Source organism: Schistocerca serialis, chromosome 3 (assembly GCF_023864345.2).
Source record: "Schistocerca serialis cubense isolate TAMUIC-IGC-003099 chromosome 3, iqSchSeri2.2, whole genome shotgun sequence".
NCBI lineage: Eukaryota > Metazoa > Arthropoda > Insecta > Orthoptera > Acrididae > Schistocerca > Schistocerca serialis.
Genome location: NC_064640.1, coordinates 770,795,437 through 770,819,453, shown reverse-complemented (window position 1 = coordinate 770,819,453; position 24,017 = coordinate 770,795,437). Strand labels below are relative to the sequence as shown.

At 42.1% G+C, this 24,017-nt stretch overlaps 1 protein-coding gene across 1 annotated transcript in view; it reads left to right on the top strand.

Annotated features, from left to right (window-relative positions):
- LOC126471217 (diacylglycerol kinase gamma-like) overlaps window positions 1–24,017 on the top strand; it is a 446,798-nt gene that overhangs the window by 179,443 nt on the left and 243,338 nt on the right. Inside the window, exon 3 of the mRNA XM_050099340.1 lies at window positions 19,835–19,911. Coding sequence (XP_049955297.1) covers window positions 19,835–19,911 — 77 coding nt within the window. The remainder of the gene's footprint in view (window positions 1–19,834; window positions 19,912–24,017) is intronic.

The following is a 24,017-nucleotide window of genomic DNA, read 5'->3' as shown; positions in this document are numbered from 1 at the left end:
AATGACTGGCATACTGAATACTTTATTTTCAGAATTAACAGTTGTTTAAAAAATACATAAATTTACATTAAACATTGAAATGCATATTCATTTAGGTCTTACAACTACAAACTCGATGACAATCAAATAAAAGTAAAATTGTGACAAGTATGCATATTAATTTGTTCTTATTAAGTTGAAACAAGCAATGTTTGCATATGCATTTAATGAATGAAAACGGTTTTAATACAACTGTTTTTTGTCTATTATGTCAACAACAGAATTTAGTAAGAAACTGTAAAACGCAAAGAAACTGAAATATTCTTTAAAATCGTAAGACATAATAAATTTTAGCTATGTAAACATTTATGGAGTGGAACAATAGTTACTAAGCCAAATAAAGATACTCGAATACTTAAGTCCCTCAGCAGAAAATTCAAACCTTACTCCATGACACAGTGACAAAAATCTTTAATTTTACTGACAAATTTGAGTAAATATTGTTTCGTATATTTTGGGGTCTTTTTCCGCAAGGAGCTACGAAATAGAATCTTTTTAAATTTTAAAAAAAGTTTAAAACAAAATTGTTTGTTAAATTCATTTTGTTCGTTTGAAATCTGGTCTTAGTTGTCGTTTCTTGCTGTTGAAATTTTGTAGTTAATCTAGCGCATCGAGAAAACTTCTTTTTGGCGCAGTATCCTGCATGAACTTCTTTGGCGTCTCTATTTTGTAACAAGATACTAATGCGTTGTTGCTTCTCTTTGTCGTGATTTTTTTTTTTTGTATTTACAAGTACTTTTCCGTTTTATCTTCTGTATTTTTATTTGTGATGATGACTCTTAACAGTCAAAGCAGTTAAATTATTGTCAAGTCCATTCAATGCGATTAATAGTGTCGTGAATAAAAAAGTATTGTTTAAAATGGAACACGTACTGCAACTTGACAGCGTCAGATTTCATGAAAATGAAATTAGCTACAAGAAAACTACGATAATGTTTTATTAATATAGAAAAATTACCTCCTACGTATATTAATTAGATGATTATCTTACACTTATGACAGACTAATACCAGTCGAGAGACATAATAGCGGTCTCTGAAATGAGTATGCTTACACAAATGCTTAGTATGGAGTAGTATGTGTGGGAATCACCTAAAATTTGCACCGCAAATATTGCGGAAATGGAAAGTTCTATTCATCTGCGGTTTTCACAGAATGCATTGGTAGTCAGGGTCTCGTACTATTGATCAATAAGCAGATAGCAATAATACTTAGAAAGTGCCATTTTTGTGCAAACACACTTTTTTAAATGTAACAATGCCCATTGATATTAGCAAACAAATAGTAGGGTAAATCAGAACGTCAGTGGTGTTTGTTGCAAGATACTAGTGCGAGTCCCTTGCGAGATATCGTATTTTGGAAAGTTTCCACACCGACACAAGTTTGTGCCATTCAGCCTGCGTTGCTGAGACTGCCGATGTTGTTACGTTTGCTTACAGTGTGCTTGAGAGTTGCTGGAGTGCATTGCGACTTGTTAGTTAATTAGTGTGTGACAGTCGAAGCTGCAGGTCATGAGTGGACGATAGGATTTACCAGTACAGAAAAAGCCGACATGCTCATGGTGTATGGAGAGTTTAGGAAGAATGCAGTTCGTTCTTGTACGGTGTATCCGGCAAGATATGCAACAGTCGTCTACCATCAAAATATTTATCAGCCTCTTCAACCAGTTAAGTGAATGTGGTAGTGTAATCCATAGACAACCTAACAGAAGGAGACAAGTGACGACAGAGGAGGAGGAAGTTAGTGTTCTTGCTGCTGTTGCAGTTGATCCGCACGTTAGCTGTCGCGCAATTGCACGAGGAAGCAACGAAGTCAATCAAGTGTCAAATGGTCAAATGGCTCTGAGCACTACGGGACTTAACATCTATGGTCATCAGTCCCCTAGAACTTAGAACTACTTAAACCTAACTAACCTAAGGACGTCACACAACACCCAGTCATCACGAGGCAGGGAAAATCCCTGACCCCGAATCAAGTGTCTTACGCATTCTCCATCGACCTACGTTACACATCTCTCTCCATCAACATCTGCATGGAAACGATTATGAGAATCGTGTTAACTTCTGTACATGGGCATTACGACCGGATACTCCAGATGTATCTTACCCGCCAGGGTAGCCAATAGAACTAACGAGCTGCTTCCTGGGCTCGGGTAGGCGCGCCGGCCCCACATCGAATCCGCGAAGTCAAATGTAGTATGAGGAGGGCTATGCGGGAGGCGTTCAATGAATTCGAAAGCAAAGTTCTATGTACTGACTTGGCAGAAAATCTTAAGAAATTTTGGTCTTATGTCAAAGCGGTAGGTGGATCAAAACAAAATGTCCAGACACTCTGGTACTGAAACAGAGGATGACAGACTAAAGGCCGAAATACTAAATGTCTTTTTCCAAAGCTGTTTCACAGAGGAAGACTGCACTGTAGTTCAAAAATGGTTCAAATGGCTTTGAGCACTATGGGACTTAACTGCTGTAGTCATCAATCCCCTAGAACTTAGAACTACTTAAACCTAACTAACCTAAGGACGGCACACACATCCATGCCCGAGGCAGGATTCGAACCTGCGACCGCAGCGGTCACGTGGTTCCAGTGTGTAGCGCCTAGAACCGCACGGCCACTCCGGCCGGCGCACTCTAGTTCCTTCTCTAGATTGTTGCACAGATGAAAAAATGGTAGATATCGAATTAGACACGAGATGGATAGAGAAACAATTAAAATAGCTCAAAGGAGGAAAGGCCGCTGGACCTGATGGGATACCATTTCGATTTTACACAGAGTACGCGAGGGAACTTGCCCCCTTCTTGCAGCGGTGTACCGTAGGTCTCAAGAGCGTAGCGTTCCAAAGGATTGGAAAAGGGCACATCCCCGTTTTCAAGAAGGGACGTCGAACAGATGTGCAAAACTATAGACCTATATCTCTAACGTCGATCAGTTGTAGAATTTTGGAACACGTATTATGTTCGACTATAACGACTTTTCTGGAAACTAGAAATCTACTCTGTAGCAATCAGAATGGGTTTCGAAAAAGACGATCGTGTGAAACCCAGCTCGCGCTATTCGTCCACGAGACTCAGAGGGCCATAGACACGCGTTCCCAGGTAGATGCCGTGTTTCTTGACTTCCGCAAGGCGTTCAATACAGTTCCCCACAGTCGTTTAATAAACAAAGTAAGAGCATATGAACTATCAGACCAATTGTGTGACTGGATTGCAGAGTTCCTAGATAACAGAACGCAGCATGTCATTCTCAATGGAGAGAAGTCTTCCGAAGTAAGAGTGATTCCAGGTGTGCCGCAGGGGAGTGTCGCAGGACCGTTGCTGTTCACTATATATATAAATGACCTTGTGGATAACATCGGAAGTTCACGGAGGCTTTTTGCGGATGATGCTATGGTATATCGAGAGGTTGTAACAATGGAAAATTGTACTGAAATGCAGGAGGATCTGCAGCGAATTGACGCATGGTGCAGGGAATGGCAATTGAATCTCAATGTAGACAAGTGTCTAAATGGAATGATCATATAAAGTTGATCGTCGGTAAAGCAGATGCCAGACTGAGATTCATTGGAAGAATCCTAAGGAAATGCAATCCGAACACAAAGGAAGTACGTTACAGTACACTTGTTCGCCCGCTGCTTGAATACTGCTCACCAGTGTGGGATCTATACCAGATAGGGTTGATAGAAGAGATATAGAAGCGCGCTTCGTTACAGGATCATTTAGTAATCGCGAAAGCGTTACGGAGATGACACACAAACTCCAGTGGAAGGCTCTGCAGGAGAGACGCTCAGTAGCTCGGTACGGGCTTTTGTTGAAGTTTCGAGAACATACCTTCACCGAGGAGTCAAGTAGTATATTGCTCCCACCTACGTATATCTCGCGAAGAGACCATGAGGATAAAATCAGAGAGATTAGAGTCCACACAGAGGCATACCGACAATCCTTCTTTCCACGAACAATACGAGACTGGAATAGAAGGGAGAACCGATAGAGGTACTCAAGGTACCCTCTACCACACACCGTCAGGTGGCTTCCGGAGTATGGATGTAGATGTAGATGTCTTCACGAGTTCTTTACAGAGGACCTGCATCTTGACCTGCCCGGTCCCCGGATTTGCCGCCTGCAGACGTTTATCTGTGGGGAAAATTGAAAGACGCTGTGTACGGGCACATACCAATTACACTTGGCGATATGCAACGGCGTATTACTGCAAATTTCTCCGGTATCTCCGCTGAAATGCTAGCATGTGTGCCGCAGTCGTTCCATACCAGACTGGAAGCGTGTATTGCCGCTGCCGGTGGTCATTTTGAACACAACTTGTGATGGTCATTTGTCTCGTTACTTGTCAGAATACACATAACTAGTGAATGCACTTAGGTTTTTCTCTAGTGTGTGTTATCACAGGTATTGTAGAAGTGTCGGTATGGGGATTTTTCAAACTACGATACCTCGTAAACAACTCGCAATATAATCTTCCAACAAACACCAGTGACACTCTAATTTTTAACATTTTAGTTTGTTACTGTCAGCAGGCATTATTCCGTTGAAAAGGAGTATGTTTGCACAAAAAATACACTTTTTAAGTATTATTACAATGTCTTTATTGGCTGACGATACCAGCCCCTGACTACCAGTGCATTCTGTACAAACCGCACATCAACAGCACTTTCCATTCTCGCAATATCTCCGGTGCAAGTTTTAGGTGAGTCATTCTGTATGAAAGAACAACTGAGCAGGGTCAGAGGATGACAGCGGCTGTTTCACCGTTTTGTCCTAACACAAGCGCAAAAGTGTGTGCGTACACTAATCTAGAAGCCCGAGCGGTTCTAGGCGCTACAGTCTGGAACCGCGCGACCGCTACGGTCGCGGGTTCGAATCCTGCCTCGGGCATGGATGTGGGTGATGTCCTTAGGTTAGTTAGGTTTAAGTAGTCCTAAGTTCTAGGGGACTGATGACCTCAGAAGTTAAGTCCCATAGTGTTCAGAACCATTTGAACCAATCTAGAAGTAATTCACATAATTATCGATGTGCGGAGATTAGCATTAGTCATAATTAATTTTAATGATAATTGATTGTCAGTATACTTTACAGAGACTGCCTGTAGCCTGCACTCTGCATGTTGGTGTAAGGTCTGACACGTTCCCCGCTTTACGAAGTGTCAATTAATAGCACCCGCAGTTTTATTTATTTTTAACATGCGCTTGGGCATGCTTCGCTCGTCGTTAACGCTCAGATATGTGCACATCAGCGGAATCTGTCTTTCTTTCGCGTCGTTCTCTTGGGGAAGTCAACAACTCGACTTTTATTGCCCCGAGGGTAGTAAAAGCGCAGACCAATAAAACACAAAGTTTGTCTAGAGTGGTACTGGAGCGCCGTTACGAGGTTTCGGTTTCGATTGTCAAGCCCTTTCATTCTTTAGTCAGCCTTATACAGATGAGTGAGCAGCTAAATTACAGCTGCTCTTCATTCCGCATCGTTCATGACGCGAGAGTAGCTGACAACGGAACTTGGCAACTTCACGAATCCATCGTCACAGTGCATAATTATAAAAAGCAACAAAAACTTTTATTGTAAAGCGTAAACAGAAGCTGACAAAAATAAGTCTAAAACCTGAAGATTTTTTTTCAGATACTTCCTCTTGCTTGTAGAACCACCGACTCAAGTAACACTAGTTTGTATGTCTCCGTAAGGAATGGAAATAGTTAACCGAAAGTTGCACTTACATCTTCTATTCTACTTTTACAGCGAAGAGTGGAAACGACCTATAACGCTCTAGATTACCGTTCATAATTATATAAACCAAATTAGTTATAATCAGTGAATCATATTCAATCAAAACTTCACTTTAAAAAACTACTGTGAAAATGGAATTCGGTTACCATCATCACAAAATCGACTTGCTGTACGATTGTTTATTGATGTTGGCTTACGTAAAATGAAACGCCGAAACGTATTACGATATACAAATGTTGTACAACAGAATCAGTATTCAGAACGTTCAAATGATTTGCAGCAGTTCCTCTTGCTTTACTCCAGAATGGTAAAATACAATGCAGGGGAAACAAATGGCGTTCTGAAACTCGTGGTCAATGAGGAACGATCTCGCCATTTGTCACTCTCTGTCGTTGGGACACCAAGGCCTGTCAGTATAGCAACTGAAAGAGACGCAATGTTAATACGCGGGTTTACGCGAAAGAGCGGTGGACACAAAGGAGACCGTCTCTTATTGACATCCATGACTTTATTCGTGAAAAAGGTTAACAGGGCAAAAGTAATATGATAAATTTTGAAACTAGATTTCATTCAAAATCAGCTGCTTTTGTAAGCCATCTGATGAGGAAGGCGCGAGAATTTCCTGGCTGCTGACGTAAGTGTCATGTGGCATCAAAATGAGTGTAGGAAAGTTAGCGGTATTATACTGGCCATGTTGGACACAGCCTGAGTATATAATACATCGTGTTGGTGAACCGCACTGATCTCTTCGACTTTGCTTCACGGATATCCTGCTTGGATCAGTTCTTCCCTGACCTTCACACCACTGGATTCATCGAACCCTAATTTCTTGCTGTGGTGAGCCATGAGATCTCTCATTTATCGCTGTCCTGCGGATTTTGAAATATATCTCGTAGCAAGAATCGTCTGGGCAGCTGCTACAATCCGGCAGTCAATGCCCAGTCGGCGTCAGGCACACGTGACATCTGATAGCACAAACGCCGGACATCTGTTTTAACATTAGAGCTGTATTTATATCATACACCATGTGTTCTCGTTATGTCCAATAAATATTCCAAATGAATGACTCTCTTGTTTCCTCTCCGATATTCGACCTGTCACCACTTACCCTTGACGTTTGCGTCAATGAGTTGCTATGCAAGTCTCAATTCTTATGATGTGCTCCAATTCCCCTAGAAGTTTGTCGCAACATTTCTCGGCTCCACTGTATTTCGTTTTCAAAACACACTATAACCAGTAAAGAAAGTAATTCGGATAAAAAGTTTGTTTGATCAGAGAAAATAAGGTAAAATTAAGGACTGCAGTCCACCTGGGCTACACATTTTAGTGAATAAGTAAATGAGATTAATTAAACCCTAAATTCCAATAATTAAGTAAAACTTTTCATTGACTGTCCCACGAGAAAACTATTGAATCATCTTTTCGCTATAATATTCATTGTGCACTTTACTGTGAGACGTTAATTACCCAAAAAATCACTGGTTCATAATAACGGCTACAAAAAAATCCAGGTGGTTATAACTAAAGGATTATCTAAAGTAATCATGGGATTTATCTAAAGAGCTTCTTTACATACTCGTAGAACTGTCATAACCACAAATACACAGATGAACATATACACTGAAGTGACAGAAGATACTCCTATTATTGCATCGGACCTCCTTTTGCCTGGCGTAGTTCAAAATGATTCAAATGGCTCTGAGCACTATTGGACTTAACATCTGAGGTCATCAGTCCCCTAGAACTTAGAACTGCTTAAACCTAACCAAACTAAGGACATCACACACATCCATGCCGGAGGCAGGATTCGAACCTGCGACCGTAGCCTGGAGTAGTGCACCAAATCGACACGTCATGGACTGAACAAGCCGTTGGAGGTCCCCTGCAGAAATATTGAGCCATGCTGGCTCTATAGCCATCCATAATTGCGAAAGCTCTGCCAGTGCAGGATTTTGTGGATGAACTGATCTCTCCGTTACATCCCATAAATGTTCGATGGGATTTATGTCGAGCGATCTTGGTGGCCAAATCATTCGCTCCAACTGTCGAGAATGTTCTTCAAAGCAATCGCGAACAATTGTGGCCTGGTAACACATTTGGAATCATAAAGACCACGAATGGCTGCATATGCTCTCCACGTAAACTAACATAACCATATCCAATACACGATCAGTTTAGCTGGACCAGAGGACCCAGTCCATTTCATTTAAACACATCCCAAACCTTCACGGAGCCACCACCAGCTTGCACAGTGCCTTGTTGGATCCATGGCTTCATGACTTCTGCGCCACACTCGGACCCTGCCATCAGCTCTTATCAACTGAAATGGTTACTCATCCGATCCGGCTACGGTTTTCCAGTCGTCTAGGGTCCATCCGATATCGTCACCAGCCCAAGAGAGGTGCTGCAGGAGATGTAGTGCTGTTAGCAAAGGCATTCACGTCGGTCGTCTGCTGCATAGCCCATTAACGTCAAATTTCGCTGCGCTGTCCTAACGGATACGTTTGTCGGACGTCCGACAATGTATTCTGCGTGTTTTTCACTCAATGTTACTTGTCAGTTAGCACTGACAACTCTACACAATGGCCGCTGTTTTCTGTCGTTAAGTGAAGGCTATCAGCCACTGCGTTGTCCGTGGTGAGAGGTAATACTTGAAATTTGTGATTCTCGGCACACTCTTGAGACTATAGATCTCGGAATATTGAATTCCCTAACGATTTCCGAAACAGAATGTTCCATCCGTCTATCTCCAATTACCACTCTGCGTTCAAAGTCTGTTAATTCCCATGGTGAGGTCATAATCACATTGGAAACCTTGTCACATGAGGACAAATGACAACTCTGCCAATGCAGTGCACTTTTATACCTTGTGGACGCGATAATACTGCTATGTATATACCTGTGCATTTAGCTGTACCATAACTTTTTACACTTCAGTGCACTTGCCACACCTCGCAAACACGATTGCTGCTTTCTGACACTGTCATATCTCCTCGTCGACTTACCTCACTACACTGAATCCATACAATCGACTGACACGTACACACCACTTACGTCAGCGGTGGAGAATCACATGATCTGCAGTCATTTATATTGAAAGTTTTTTTAAAATAATACTGACAGAATCAATTTTTTTCCTTAAATTAGATCTCTCACAGTCTTTGTTTGGAAAGTATGACAGCAGGGAATCTCTGTTCTGCGCTCAAAGACAGCACACCGTGCCTGGTACACGCAGCGCTCGGGGACCACAGCACAGCTACGACACCTGAGGATGGACTAATAACAGTCCGAAACCGGTCGTGTGAAAATAAAGTAATTTACAACTGAAGCGCTATTTTCAACCTCTGCTATAACAATAACTGTCATACTTTCCTAACAAAGACTGTCAGAGATTTAATTTAAGAAAAAAAAGTGTCCTGAGCTGAATCCTATAGAACACCTTTGGGATGTTTTGGAACGCCGACATCGTGCCAGGTCTCACCGACACACATCGATACCTCTCCTCAGTGCAGCAGTCCGTGAAAAATTGGCTGCCATTCCCCAAGAAACCTTCCAGCAGCTAATTGAACGTATGCCTGCGAGATCGAAATTGAGGGTTGTCATAAAGGCTAAGGATGGGCCAACACCGTACTGAATTCCAACATTACCGATGGAAGGCGCCACGAACTTGTAAGACATTTTCAGCCAGGTGTCCGGATACTTTTGATATCGTAGTGTATCTGTTAAAGGATGGCCGGCCGCGGTGACCGTGCGGTTCTAGGCGCTGCAGTCCGGAACCGCGGGACAGCTACGGTCGCAGGTTCGAATCCTGCCTCGCGCATGGATGTGTGTGCTGTCCTTAGGTTAGTTTGGTTTAAGTAGTTCTAAGTTCTAGGGGACTGATGACCACAGATGTTAAGTCCCATAGTGCTCAGAGCCATTTGATAAAGGATGGTGGAGAATAAAGCCTGACAGGTTATAGCCTCCTCACGTGAACAGCAATACTGAATGGAAAGGTAAACAGTGACTCACACCCGAGATGCCAGTAGTACCGACAAAGGATAAAAATTATGTGAACTGGGGTAATTTTTTACTCCGCCTTGCTATTCCAGGGTTAAGAAGGGGTAAACGGTCTGTAAGTGTGAATTGAAGTTTGTGTTAGGGAGAGCGTTGGACTAGCGTAGTGGGTGCACCCGCGGTAGCCATAATAGCTCTGAGCACTATGGGACTTAACATCTGAGGTCATCAGTCCCCTAGAGCTTAGAACTACTTAAACCGAACTAACCTAAGGACATCACACACATCCATGCCCAAGGCAGGATTCGAACCTGCGACCGTAGCGGTTGCGCGGTTCCAGACTGAAGCGCCTAGAACCGCTCGGCCACACCGGCCGGTGGTAGCCATAATGCTACAGTGTTGTAGTAGTTAGCATATCTGCCTAGATAGCAGGAGACCTAGATTCAAGTCACGGGCGCGGCACAAATTTTAATTCATTGCTTCAGCTTCTATACTTATCAAAGAATTCCCGTTGGATTTGAAGCCTATTGTTGTTGACAGGGTGTGACACTCGCGTCGATTAGTATCTTATTACGACCACCGTTCTTACGCTGCATTACATGGCTGCCAGAGGTGCACCTTTCCTTGTAGACGGTATAGTCCGCCTCGATTCACCATCATATCGGCCATATTGTTTCACGGTGTGTACATGGGGACGTCCAAACACGATAGCTGCTTTCTGACATTGTCACATCTCCTCGTCGCCCTACCTCACTGCACTGAATCCATACAATGGACTGACACGTACACACCACTTACGTCAGCGGTGGAGAATCACATGATCCGCTGTTACCAATTCTACACCATCTGCAAAGCTCCAAAGCGACCTGTGTAGTCTTTCAAAGGGAACTAATATTTTATCTGGTGAGCTAATAATGGCTGAAACTGACTTGGAATTTACCAGTTTCGTATTTCGAATATCCATCTGCGGCTTCGTGCTTTATATGATTCTAAATTGTGTTGTGCATTTTACAAGCTAACCTGATTGGACTGGCGTGTTATCGTTTCCACGCGCCAACAGTTCCTAGAGCGCTGAACGAGTTTATTTCCTCTCGGTACGGGATAGAGCCAACATTTCTATTTGTAGGTTGACGGTCTAAAGAAGCAAATATCGGTTTTTCCTGCTTACGAAGCTGTCGGTTTATAAACGATATTAATTTGTGATTGTTTTTCCGAGAGAACTGTCACAGAAGCGGACTGAAAGGCGAATGTCAAAATTCTAAATAAACGCGAAGCTTTTTCCCGCCCGTCAAAGGAAGAAACGACGCAGTAAAAATGGAATTAATGGGCTATTCTTTTACGACAGACTTGTCACAGCGCCTGTGAGTTAGGTGTTAAAAATCAGACTGAATGTACTGCGTTTTCTCTTTGCATATAAACAAAGAACGACTGTCTGCGCAATTCATTTCCAAGAGGCAATCGATAAAACAACGTTTCAGGGGAGGACACAATAGTATGAAGCAGTAACAGACTTAAAAATACTTCCGGTCATTGCAACATTTTCATAAAGGAGACATCGAAGAACATAAGATGTGTTCTCGTACCATCCTATTACAGATCAAGTTCTGTATGAACCTCAGCTGCAGACTGTTAGAAGAAATATGAAACAGAGAAAACTTCCGAACCATGAGAGTAAACAGTAACTTCGGAATAGGGTCATCTGTAATTTAGTTGTATGCGAAATGTATTTAGTACGACAGAGAATGAAGGAATGCAAAACAATGTAAATTTTTCTATCTGACTATTTTATAAGTACATCAGTTTTAGGTTTACATTAATTGTGGGTCCTAGTTGAATTATTTCCGCGTTCAGAGCTAGTTCAGCCCCAGCTGATATCGCACAGGTTGCCCCCAATCACTTGCTGACAGATTGGTCCAAATTCAGTCTACACCGGCTATACAGTTCATAATCTCGCGTGATTTCACTTAAAATACCCAATTTCTGTGGATTATTGGTCAGCACACTTACGTCACCTGCATAAACATGGGTCACAATCTTTAATCGTCTATAAATTAGCCCCAACCAACTCACGTGTATCCTACGAAGAAGAGACTCAGCGGCAGTGGGGTATAATATTCCAGAGAACGGGCATCGCCGTCTCAAAGCTCTTGTTTTATCTGTGAAGTTTAAGTTTGGTTAAACGTAATTTTAGTACAATTACCACTTACACCATTTTCCGGTCTATGTACAAAGTTATTATCGAAACCACCACAGTCATTGTCTCTGTCGCATACTGTTCTATTGTACCATAGGCACTTATGAAGTCTGGAAACGTTAAATGTAATGCCAAATATGACTGCCACTTTAAATAGACTAGATCAATGTATGCTGCCAGGATGTTTGTCATTGCACAGTTCTGATGTTCTCGTAAGATACGCCCCGTGATTTCTTTTAATGGGGTAATTAAAAGTCTTGTATAAAACTTGAAATCCACTAATAATCAAGTTATTGGACGATATTCCGCTCCTGACTTTGAGTTTGAATTCCTCGGTGAAACAAGATTCTGCCCTCCGTGCAATTGTTCGGGAGGCTTGCCCAGTTACTACTTAATTAAAAATTTCTCTTAGTTTGTCTCCTATTGCGGCCCAATATGTGTTGTATATTCCTACAGATGTGCTACTCTTAGCTGGTGCTTCATGATTTGGTTTATAAGGTTTTTCACTGCATATCTGGTGAAATGATCTTTTAATTTTTGGTCCAGATGTCCGATAAGGTATTCAGTTCTCCCGCCCTCTTAATTCAACTGATTACTTTCTCTGCGAAGCAGATTGTGGTGCTGTATAATTTTTGGAGGTGCTTCAGTACGTAGAGTCCGATCACTAAATGTGTCATACGCAGACCCTTTGTGATCATGTCTATAAACCTCTCTTTTGCTTGCAACGAGCGAAGTTATCACACCAGATCTCATTCGAGAGTACAATGGTTCAAATCTGCGTCCAGCCATCCTGATTTCGGTTTTCTATGAGTTCCCTTAATCGCTTCAGACAAATTCCTGGATGGCTCCTTTGAAAGGGCACGGCCGATTTCCTTCCCCATCGTTCTCTAGTCCTAGCCTGTGCTCCATCTCTAATGAACTTGTTGTCGACAGGACGTTAAACAGTTATCTCCTCTGGTTCAATCCCGTCTCCGGCCATCCTGATTTAGGTTTTCCGTGATTTCCCTAAATCTTTTCAGGCAAATGCCGGGATGGTTCCTTTGAAAGGGCGCGGCCGATTTCCTTCCCAATCCTTCCCTAACCCGAGCTTGCGCTCCGTCTCTAATGACCTCGTTGTCGACGGGACGTTAAACACTAACCACCACCACCAGTTATCTCCTCTTCCTCTTTTTTGCTTGCTAAGGTTGTAAAATGAAATGCGAAATTGGTATTGGCTTCTGAAGTTGTTGCTGCGCTTCCCTGTCTCGGATTTTACACTCTCTTTCACTCCATCTATTAATTCTAAATGTTTTTGTCTTTCAGTATTAGATAACATTTGCTATTGGGCCAACAATATAACTGATGATGCTCGAGGTACAGAGGATTAAAAAATGCAGATCGGCAATAGTAACTAAAACATCTGTAGAAACATAGACTTCTTAACAACGAATATAAATTAAAGCGGTGCCAAATCTTTTCGAGGGTATTGTACGGGGCGTAGCCTTGTACGACAGTGGATCTTTGACGATAAACAGTTCAGAGAAGAGGAGAATACAGTATCTTCAAATATTCACTGCCGATTTTTCATCATGACAACACATCTCTCTATGACAAGTATTTCATGCTTGATTACTGTCCTCATCATACACATTCATTTCATGTACTCTCCAAAGTCCATTAATACTTCCCCCTCCTCCAAATATATTTTACATTTTCACTAGCTAACTTCAGCACAACACCACCTCCTAATCCCTCTACTCTGCTCTAGATAGCGACGAAGATTAAAGAGGGTAAAAATAGTTCACAATCGAAGAAGAGGAAGACTGACAATAAGAAAGGAAAATTAAATATTTTCTACTAATGACAGATCAAAACATTTTTTTTCAAATCACCTCCTTTCTTTTGACGGTAATCAGATTACTCAGCAACTGCCCGAATTCACTGTCGTCTTCATCCTCTTCTAAATTCTCACTAACTGCCTGACCGCGTTCTGGCCATTGCCTGATTATACTTCTCCGATTACTACACGTAAGTATTATCAGCTGCCTCCAATGTTTCATTCACACTTTTGTCATCTAGCTCCTTCAGACCTTCACTATCAGTGTCCTCTCCTTCTTCCATGCAAGATTCGTCATCACTTTCACTGTACACGTTATCCTGTGTGAGATGTTTCGTTATTTTCCTTTAAACTATCTACCAGAGTGTCTGTACTGCAGTGTTTACTTCGTTCTGTCCTATAAAAAAACTCTTCCAAACCACCGTCAAACATGAATATTCTAACCTCAAAAATCCCATTAGCCTCAGTTGTACCATTCCTATCATTATTTTGAACTTCCGATACTCTTTGTTATAGTATAAAAAGGACATAGCTAGCAAAATCAAATTACTGTTACCAGTTCTGCAAATCTAGCCACTTCACAGACGGTATCAGTAATCTGAGATTCTATTTCGTTTCCCACTCGTAACTCCACCTCTTGTCTATTCTGAAAATTATCGTCACGGACTGGAGAACGCGATGTATACACTGGTCCTTGCCCTCTGTCAATTGGTCTGATTGCTGTAGCATGACGCCAGATCTTTGCACGACTTCCATATTGTTTCAGAAAACATCCATTCTTTAAACTTACATTTTGGTGGTTTTACACATTTCCATGGGGCCTAAAATTTGGTTACTCCTCGTCCTATAGTTACTTTTCAACTATCTCCAAGTAAATAATAAACTTATTTACATTATCACTAGCAGCAGCAATTATTTTGTTACGCCAATTAATGGTCAGCTTTCTATCCAAACCCAAGACAATCTGGTCAGGCTCGATTTTATTTGTTAAATATGACAAACTACTAACCCACTTCAGGGAAAACTTCTTTACACTTTCTTCTTTAGGATTAAACTTCTCACCGGTCCAGAAACTATTTTTCATTCCCATTTCTTTCTGTTTGCCCCAGTATTCTTTAAAAATGCTTTGTTAAACTGTCACAACGTATAATATTTCTCAGTAGCAGTCACACCCCATGTTCTAGGTTCTCCTAAGAATTTCGACGTAATAAAATCTATCTCTGTTCATTGGCTTTTGACATTTTCTGAGGATTGCCTACATTTCTTCTCAACTTGGCAAAGACTTTCGTCAACTTAGCGTCAAACGAATACAGATCTTGGTCTCACATTTTCTTTAGATCAGCAGCGTGGTTTTTCAGTTTCGTATTAATTTCAGATTTAAATTTCTTAAGCTCACCAGCCAATTATTAATACTACTAGGCTTCTGCTCAATTTTCTTATCATGATTAACAGTCTGTTCATCACTTTTCTTGTTTAGGTTACCAGTGTGCTGCTTTACCTTACTAACATTTCGTTTATTTAATTACAATCTTTTTCTTAGTGCCCGTCAATGCAGCAAACATTTCCGGCATTCTTTCTATCCTGCTTCCTTCAGACTTATTCCCTATTTTCCATTGTCGATAGGCGCCAGATCAAATTTGGCATCTGCTTCCACACTTTCCTATTCCTTTACATTAAATGGAATAACACTAAGCAAATGAGTATAATTAAAATCGTTCACCTGATTGCTGTCAATATTTGAACTATGTCCCATAGTTTCATCTGTTGAAGCATTTTGTTCCAGTTTTATCCCTATAATTGGAGATAACTGAGATACATCATTATTTACTAAACCACCTGCTTGTCTTTGTTCAGGAGTGCTTGTTTCAGTGGTAATCATACTGGACTGAACCTCAGCCCCTTACCTCACAATTACAGAACTGTCACTCTCTTCCATCCTTTTAAGTCTTTTGAATACAAGCACTCAACAGACAAAATAAATCTCCTGCTGTCTGCTGCCGGCCGCGGTGGGCTAGCGGTTCTAGGCGCTCAGTCCGGAACTGCGCGACTGCTACGGTCGCAGGTTCGAGTCCTGCCTCGGACATGGATGTGTGTGATGTCCTTAGGTTAGTTAGGTTTAAGTAGTTCTAAGTTCTAGGGGACTGATGACCACAGATGTTAAGTCCCATAGTGCTCAGAGCCATTTGAACCATTTTTTTGCTGTCTGCTGTGGTCGCTGCGTGCCTTCTCTGTAGGTCTGGACTCGTCCTTCAGTTATACCAGTTTGAGGGCCCCTGTCCGTTCTGTACGATGCCAGCGCTGATCTGCTGTGCCGGCTGTTAACTGCATCTGTCGCTAACTTGTTCAATTCTGCGCTACGCCCCCCGTCGTCTGGATGATGTTTGACATCCCTTTCCTGTCGTAAAGTCCCAGTCCTCTTGGCATCCCTGTTTTTTTTCACTTTCTCGTGCGCTGTCCCATGCTATCTTTCGTTCACTGTGTTACACTGTCCTCTATCAGAATTATTCTCAATCCCGGTTTCTACCTACCACAGCTTCTTACTTCGTGACGCTATTTCACCATGTGGGACGGCGCGGTTAATTGTTCTGGTTATCGACAAATGTTCTCCTTGTGATGATTTTTTCTTCTGCCGTCCAGTCCCCACGTCTGCTGTGTTGGAAAACGAATAATGTTTCTCTCCTGGAGAAGCTGTAGTAGAACCACAAGCACGACACGTATCTACATCTTGCACTAAAAATTTTAGTTTCATAACTCCTGAGCCAGTCAGTGAAAGTACTGTTTTCGAAACAAATATACTCACTCTTTTGCTACAAAATAACCTCCAAGTCCTTGCTAATCAGAAGTTACAGTTTCGTCAGTCACTTCCCTTCACAGTCACTTTTATTTTAATCAGCTTATGGTATCTAACCTAATCCGTTACCGGAAAGGTTACAAAACGAATTGTCTATGACAGAATGATCGCTCAAATACACAACAACTGGATCCTTCTGAACATTCAGTTCTTGGTCCCGACTTGCACAATACGCCACATGTATTTTTGTCAATTCAAAATTCATAGTTCACAGAGAACAACCGGAATTTCGCGTGTTCGACATCATCACTCTCTCGCAATCTCTTTGCAGCCTACCGTGTTCAAATTTAATTGATAATTAAATGGGATGAAGGCTGCCCTCTGATCGCACTTGGACTCCACAAAGCGATTCTTCTAGGAAACCAAATATGCGTAAACGTACTCTCTTCTCATTGGCTGAGATACTGGTAGCTAATGATATGTCAGTGTAAACCCGTTCTCCGCCACGCCTTTTTCATTGGACCAGCTATTTATGAAAATGACAAATTTTAAAAAGTCCACAAATATCAAAATAACTCCATCTTTAAGCACACTACTGGCCATTAAAATTGCTACACCAAGAAGAAATGCAGATGATAAACGGGTATTCGTTGGACAAATATATTATACTAGAACTGACACGGGATTATATTTTCTCGGAATTTGGGTGCATAGATCCTGAGAAATCAGTACCCAGAAAAACCACCTCTGGCCGTAATAACGGCCTTGGTACGCCTGGGCATTGAGTCAAACAGAGCTTGGATGGTGTGTACAGGTACAGCTGCCCATGCGGATTCAACACGATACCACAGTTCATCAAGAGTAGTGGCGGGCGTATTGTGACGAGCCACTTGCTCGGACACCATTGACAAGACGTCTTCAATTGGTGAGAAATCTGGAGAATGTGCTGTCCAGGGCAAACAGTCGAACATTTTCTGTATCCAGAAAGGCCCGAACAGGAACTGCAACATGCGGTGGTGCATTATCCTGCTGAAATGTAGGGTTTTGCAGGGATCGAATGAAGGTTGGTTGGTTGGGTTGTTTGGGGGAAGAGACCAAACTGCGAGGTCATCGGTTTCATTGGATCAGGGAAGGATGGGAAAGGAAGTCGGCCGTGCCCTTTCAAAGGAACCATCCCGGCATTTGCCTGGAGCGATTTAGGGAAATCACGGAAAACCTAAATCAGGATGGCCGGACGCGGGATTGAACCGTCGTCCTCCCGAATGCGATCGAATGAAGGGTAGAACCACGGGTCATAACACATCTAAAATGTAACGTCCACTGTTCAAAGTGCCGTCAATGCGAACAAGAGGTGACAGAGACGTGGATCCAGTGGCACCCCATACGATCACGCCGGGTGATACGCCAGTTTGGCGATGACGAACACACGCTTCCAATGTGCGTTCACCACGATGTCGCCAAACTCGGATGCGACCATCATGATGCTATAAACAGAACCTGGATTCTTCCGAAAAAATGAAGTTTTGCCATTCGTGCATCCAGGTTCGTCGTTGAGTACCCATCGCAGGCGCTCCTGTCTGTGATGCAGCGTCAAGGGTAACCGCAACCATGGTCTCCGAGCTGATTGTCCATGTTGCTGCAAACGTCGTCGAACTGTTCGTGCAGATGGTTGTTGTCTTGCAAACGTCCCCATGTGTTGACTCAGGGATCGGGACGTGGCTGCACGATCCGTTACAGCCATGCGGATAAGATGCCTGTCATCTCGACTGCTAGTGATACGAGGCCGTTGGGATCCAGCACGGCGTTCCGTATTACCCTCCTGAACCCAACGATTCCATATTCTGCTAACAGTCATTGGATCTTGACCAACGCGAGCAGCAATGTCGCGATACGATAAACCGCAATCGCGATAGGCTACAATCCGACCTTTATCGAAGTCAGAAACGTGATGGTACGCATTTCTCCTCTTTACACAAGGCATCACAACAAAGTTTCACCAGGCAACGCCGGTCAACTGCTGTTTTTCTATGAGAAATCGGTTGGAAACTTTCCGCACGTCAGCACGTTGTAGGTGTCGCCACTGGCACCAACCTCGTGTGAATGCTCTGAAAAGCTAATCATTTGCATATCACATCATCTTTTTCCTGTTGGTTAAATTTCGCGTCTGTAGCACGTCATCTTCGTGGTATAGCAATTTTAATGGCCAGGAGTGTAAATGTGTTACTATAATACAGCGAGGTGCCAAAGGGCGGGGGATAGTGATATGAACATATACAGACGGGGGTAGTATCGTGTACACAAACTGTCATTTGTATTCAGATGATTCATGTGAAAAGGTTTCCGACGTCATTATGGCCGCACGACGTGAATTAAGACTTTGAACGTGGAATGGTAGATTCAGCTAAAAGCATGGGACATTCCGTTTCGGAAATCGTCTGCGAATTCGACATTCCGAGATCCACAGTGACAAGAGTGTGCCGAGAATAAGAAATTTCAGTCATTACCCCTCACTACGGACAACGCAGCAGCCAGGGGCCTTCACCTAACGACCGAGAGCAGCGCCGCTTACATAGAGTTGTCAATGCGAACATACAAGTACCACTGCGTTAGACAACTGCAAAAATCAACGTGGGAAGTACGACGAACTTATCCGTTAGCACATTGCGGCAAAGTTTGGGGTTAATGGGCTATGGCAGCACACAATTGACGTGAGTGCCTTTGCTGATAGCACGACACCGCCTGCAGCGCCTCTCCTAGCCTCGTAACCGTATGTTGGACACCAGTGTTCCGACTTAATTTATTTGTTAATGCAGTAAGAGTGCGCGCAGTTTTGGAGCTAACTTTAACTAATTCATTGTTTACCTCTAAGAAAATTCACCAATTTGCAAATCGTGTTTCCTGTCTCATTTTTTACTCTCTTCCAAACACATCTTACCTTGTTGCTGTAGGAACTTATTTTTTCAGTCAAAATTTGTAACTTAGATGCTCTGAGAACTTTACTTAGAATTGAAGTTTGTAATGTGATTGACCCTGTCATCACCTGTGTCCGTTGATGATACGCAGATTTCTGTTGTTTTTTCCATGGTACTCGATGTCCATTTCTCATCCAGGATTTGGAACAGTCAAATTACTTAAACAAGTTAATTTGCTACGACAACTATTTTCTAAATAACCTATGACTGTGTCACTGAATACATTAAATTTTTCTTAGACAGTTTATACTCCAATAATATTACAAATATGCTTCAACTGAAACTGTTCTGTTACAGATTCATCAAAGAAACTACAAGATGTGCTGGACGAGTGTAGCGGCACTGGACCCCTGTCGCGCTACTGCCTCGAAGATGTAAGTACTTTTTCGCGCAATTTTTATTTTCTTTCATCTAGTTTATTTATTTGTTTACTTTCTGTGTCCGTTCAAACACGTTTCACGTTCAACCACGACCGAAATGACCTTGTTGTCCTTTTCGTCGTCTTCATCATTGTTATCTTGTCCGAAGTCTGATCTGATGCAGCTCTCCACTAGTCTATCTTGTATAAGCTTCTTCATCTCTGCACAACTACTGAAACCTATATCCGTTTGAACCTGGATATCGTATTCAAGCCTTGGACTCCCTTTAAAATTTTACCCTCCACATCACCTTTGGTTACCAAATTATTCCTCGATGTCCCACGATGTTCTACTAGCTGATATCTACTGGTAGTCCTCTACCACAAATTTCTATTTTCCCATTTCGATTTAGTACCTCTTCATTATTTCAGCATTATTTTCTACCGCAACCTTTCAAAAGCTTCTGTTCTCTTCTTCTTCTTCTTCGATCTGTTTATCGAACACGTTTCAGTTCCGTATAAGGCTACACTCTGTAAAAATACCTTCAGAAAATATTCCTAACAATATTTCATATTCGACGTTAATAAATTTCTCTTTCCCGAAACCCTTTTCTTGTTATTGATGTTTTGCATTTTTTACCTTCTCTACTTTGGCCGTCGTCAGTCATACAGCTGCCCAAATAGCAAAAGTCATCGACTGCTTTTAGTGTCTACTTTCCTAATCTAATTCTGTTAGCACAACCTGATTTAATTCGACTGCATTCCCTTATCCTTGTTTTACTTTTGCTGGTTTCTATCTTATATAATCCCTTTTCAAGACGGTATTGACTTCACTCATCTTCCAAGCCCCTTTCCATTCCAGAGAGTATCAGATCATCGGCAAACCCCAAAGGTAGTCTGATATTTTTATTGCAGTCTGTTATTGCATTTACACAATAACGATTGCCGGTTCCGTTCAAATATCGAACAACTGCAGATCTGATAAAACAAATAAAATACATGTTAAATCTTACATAACTGATATGAAACGAACGTATAATACTTTTTTAAATTTCTTCTCCCTGGTTTTTAATCCACGTAACAAAATTTTTCTTGGTTTCGCTTACTGTTTCGTTAATATACAGGTTTAATTAAATCGGGGAGAGGCTGCAGACCTACCCTACTCAACGACTGCTTCCCTTTCATATCCTTCGACGCTTGTAAGTGGAGTCTGGCTACTTTACACGTTGTAGATAATTTTGCGCTCCCCGTTTTTTATCACTACTGCCTTCAGAATTTCTATGAATGTATTCCTGTCAACATTGTCAAAAACTTTTTCTAAATCTGCAAATGCTATAAATGTACATTAGCCTTTCCTCGGTCTATCCTCAGAGATTAGCTGTTGGGCCAATATTGCCTCTCGTGTTTCTACATTTCTCCGGAACCGAAACCAGTATTCCCCGAGGTATGTTTCTACCAGCTTTTCCTTTCTTAAGTAAATGACTCGTCTCAATATTTTGCAGCTATGTACCGTTAAACTGATGGTTCCACAATATTCAGACCAATCAGTACCTACCAGCATTGTGATAGGAATTATTACATTCTTCTAGAAGACTGAGATTGTTTCCACTGTTTCATGTATCTTGCACACATGGTGTAGTAGTTTTTTCATGAATGGGTCTCCCAAGCATTTCAATAATTCTAAGGGAATGTCGTCTATTCCAGGGGACTTGTCTTCCAGAATTGTTAAATTATTCTCCCATTCCTCCCAGCTCATCGTCTACTTAATCTATCCATTCTATAATATTGTGATCAATTATTTCTCCTACTATATTCCTTCTGTATATTCCTTCCGTATTTCAGCCTACACTTCATTGTTCAGTACGGACTTGCCGTTTGAGCTCTTGCTGTGGATCAGCTCCATGTGATTAGCATCGTAATACAGGTAGAGCGCGTTCTAAGTTTGTACTGTATCCGCGGGTAGCCAGATATCGGTGCCCATTTCGAAGCTCCTGAAGAATTGGAGTAATGGAGGAACCCGCCAGGTGTGAGAGTCGCTGGCGGAGGGTTAACCCAAACTAACGGCAGGCGAGAGAAACGTGACAGACAGGATCTGGAATAGATAACGGGCCATGATAAGAACAAACAATCTGGACGCTACGGAGGCGGTAAGTGTAGGCTTTACCACAATAACAACCAGACCAAGAACACTGGAAAGTCAAATCCTAGACGCGACCAAACAGAGTAACCGGCCAAGTAAGGCAATTATCAAGAAGTCCTAGCACAGTGTAGATAGTTTTGACCATATCAAGCACGAGCACTGAACTGACCAGCTGTGAACGAACGTGGAATTGATTGGGTTCAACCCTTAGCGCTGTTATAAGAACAAGGGTCTAGTGCCGCTCTGCCTTCTGCTCAGTTACTTCGGTTTATGGATTGGCTGCTTCTGCTTGTATGTGGCCTGAGGGTCTTCCCCAGTGTACGATGCTTTTGTGATTTCTGCAAGAAGATTATTTATTTTGTTCACAGCTCCAAAACTGTTGAAATAATGTCGGTTTGGGTCATAGTCTTATTGGTCTAGAGAACTGATGAGATGGAATGATAAGTTGGATGCTGTTTAATAAGCTGATATGCGGTTTGATGCCCTAACTGTGTTCTTATTTCTTCACTGTCTATGTATCTTGATGCATCCGTAATGAGGCGAAGAGTTTTTTTCTGCAGAGTTTCACCTTTTGTTACATTATTATCTGCTGTCATGCTCCAGACTTCCGAGCCGGAGAGGACAACAGACATAATAATGATTCTCCAGAGTTTGATTCTGGTTACAGTTGTGAGACCCCTTCCCTTCAGTAGGGGCTAGAGTTGGAAAAGACGTGCCGAAGGTTTGTGGTATGTCACAATTAAATGTTGTTTGAATGTCAACTTTTTGTTAATTTTAAGTCCTAGGTATAAAACGGAGTTTTCCCGGGAGGGTCTCTCTCATTAACCTTGATTTTGATGACTGGTTGGTTCCTCTTTGTAGTAAACAGAACTGCTTGGTACTTGGAAGCGTTAACTTCTGTCTTCCAAATGTTACACCACATAACAATTTTATCTAAATGGTGTATCAACCTAATTGTCACGATTATATAGTTGATGTTACTGCCTCTGTGATATGGTGCAATACCATCAGCACATAGGGCTATTTGTCCCCTGGGCTCATTTTGCAAATCATTTGTGTAATAAGTTATAGGAGAGGGCCAAGCACAGGCCCTTGTGGCACTAATGCTTCTGTGCTTTTTGTTGTGCTGTCTGCTCCATCTATTGAGGAGCAGAATTTTCTATTTGTCAGAAGGGATCTGAAAATCTTCAGCATGTGGAGTGGGCGGTTGTACTGCGGCAGCTTGTAAATCAGGTCGCCTTGCCAAACAGGGTCGAATGCTTTCTTAATGACTATAGAGATTGTTGCAGTGCTGTTTCCTTAGCGCTTTTCTTGGCAAATATGTTATACCAGGCAACGGATTGCTGTGTGGTGCTATGTCCAGCATGAAATCCAAATTGTTCTGGGGAGAGGATATTGTGTATCATTAGGAACTGTTGCAGGGGTTAGCTATTCTAGGAGTTTGGACACGTGATTTAACAGGGAGATGGGCTTTTAGCTTTATGGATATATATGGTTACGTTTGGGAAATGATATGACTTTTGGAATCTTCCAGGCTGAAGGGAAATTGTTTAACTTCAGGAAGTCGTTGAGGATGGCCGTGAGGTGTGATATGGTTGATATGGGAAGGTTCTTTAGAAAGAGTGCCTTGATATGGTCGGGACCAGGGTATTTTTTCCAGCCGATTCGCCCGATGAGAGTACCAACAAGTCTTTCGCTTACCGCCTTGAAGGAGATTTCAGGTCTGATTTGTAGTTTCCGTGCTAGATGTCGCCGTACTCTTCGCTCATTTCGTTCCACCTCCACCTCGTCGACTTCAACGATAGTTTCTTGAAATTGCAGTTCTAGTTTGTTTGATATGGCGTCTGCCTTTTCGTCTATGCCATGCTCACCGACGGCTTTCTGGAGTTGCTGACGGGGTTTAGCTATTCTCCAGAAATGGTCAGGTTTGTTTTATGCCTATTCTAGTCTCCACTGTCACCTGACATTTCTTAGGATCTATA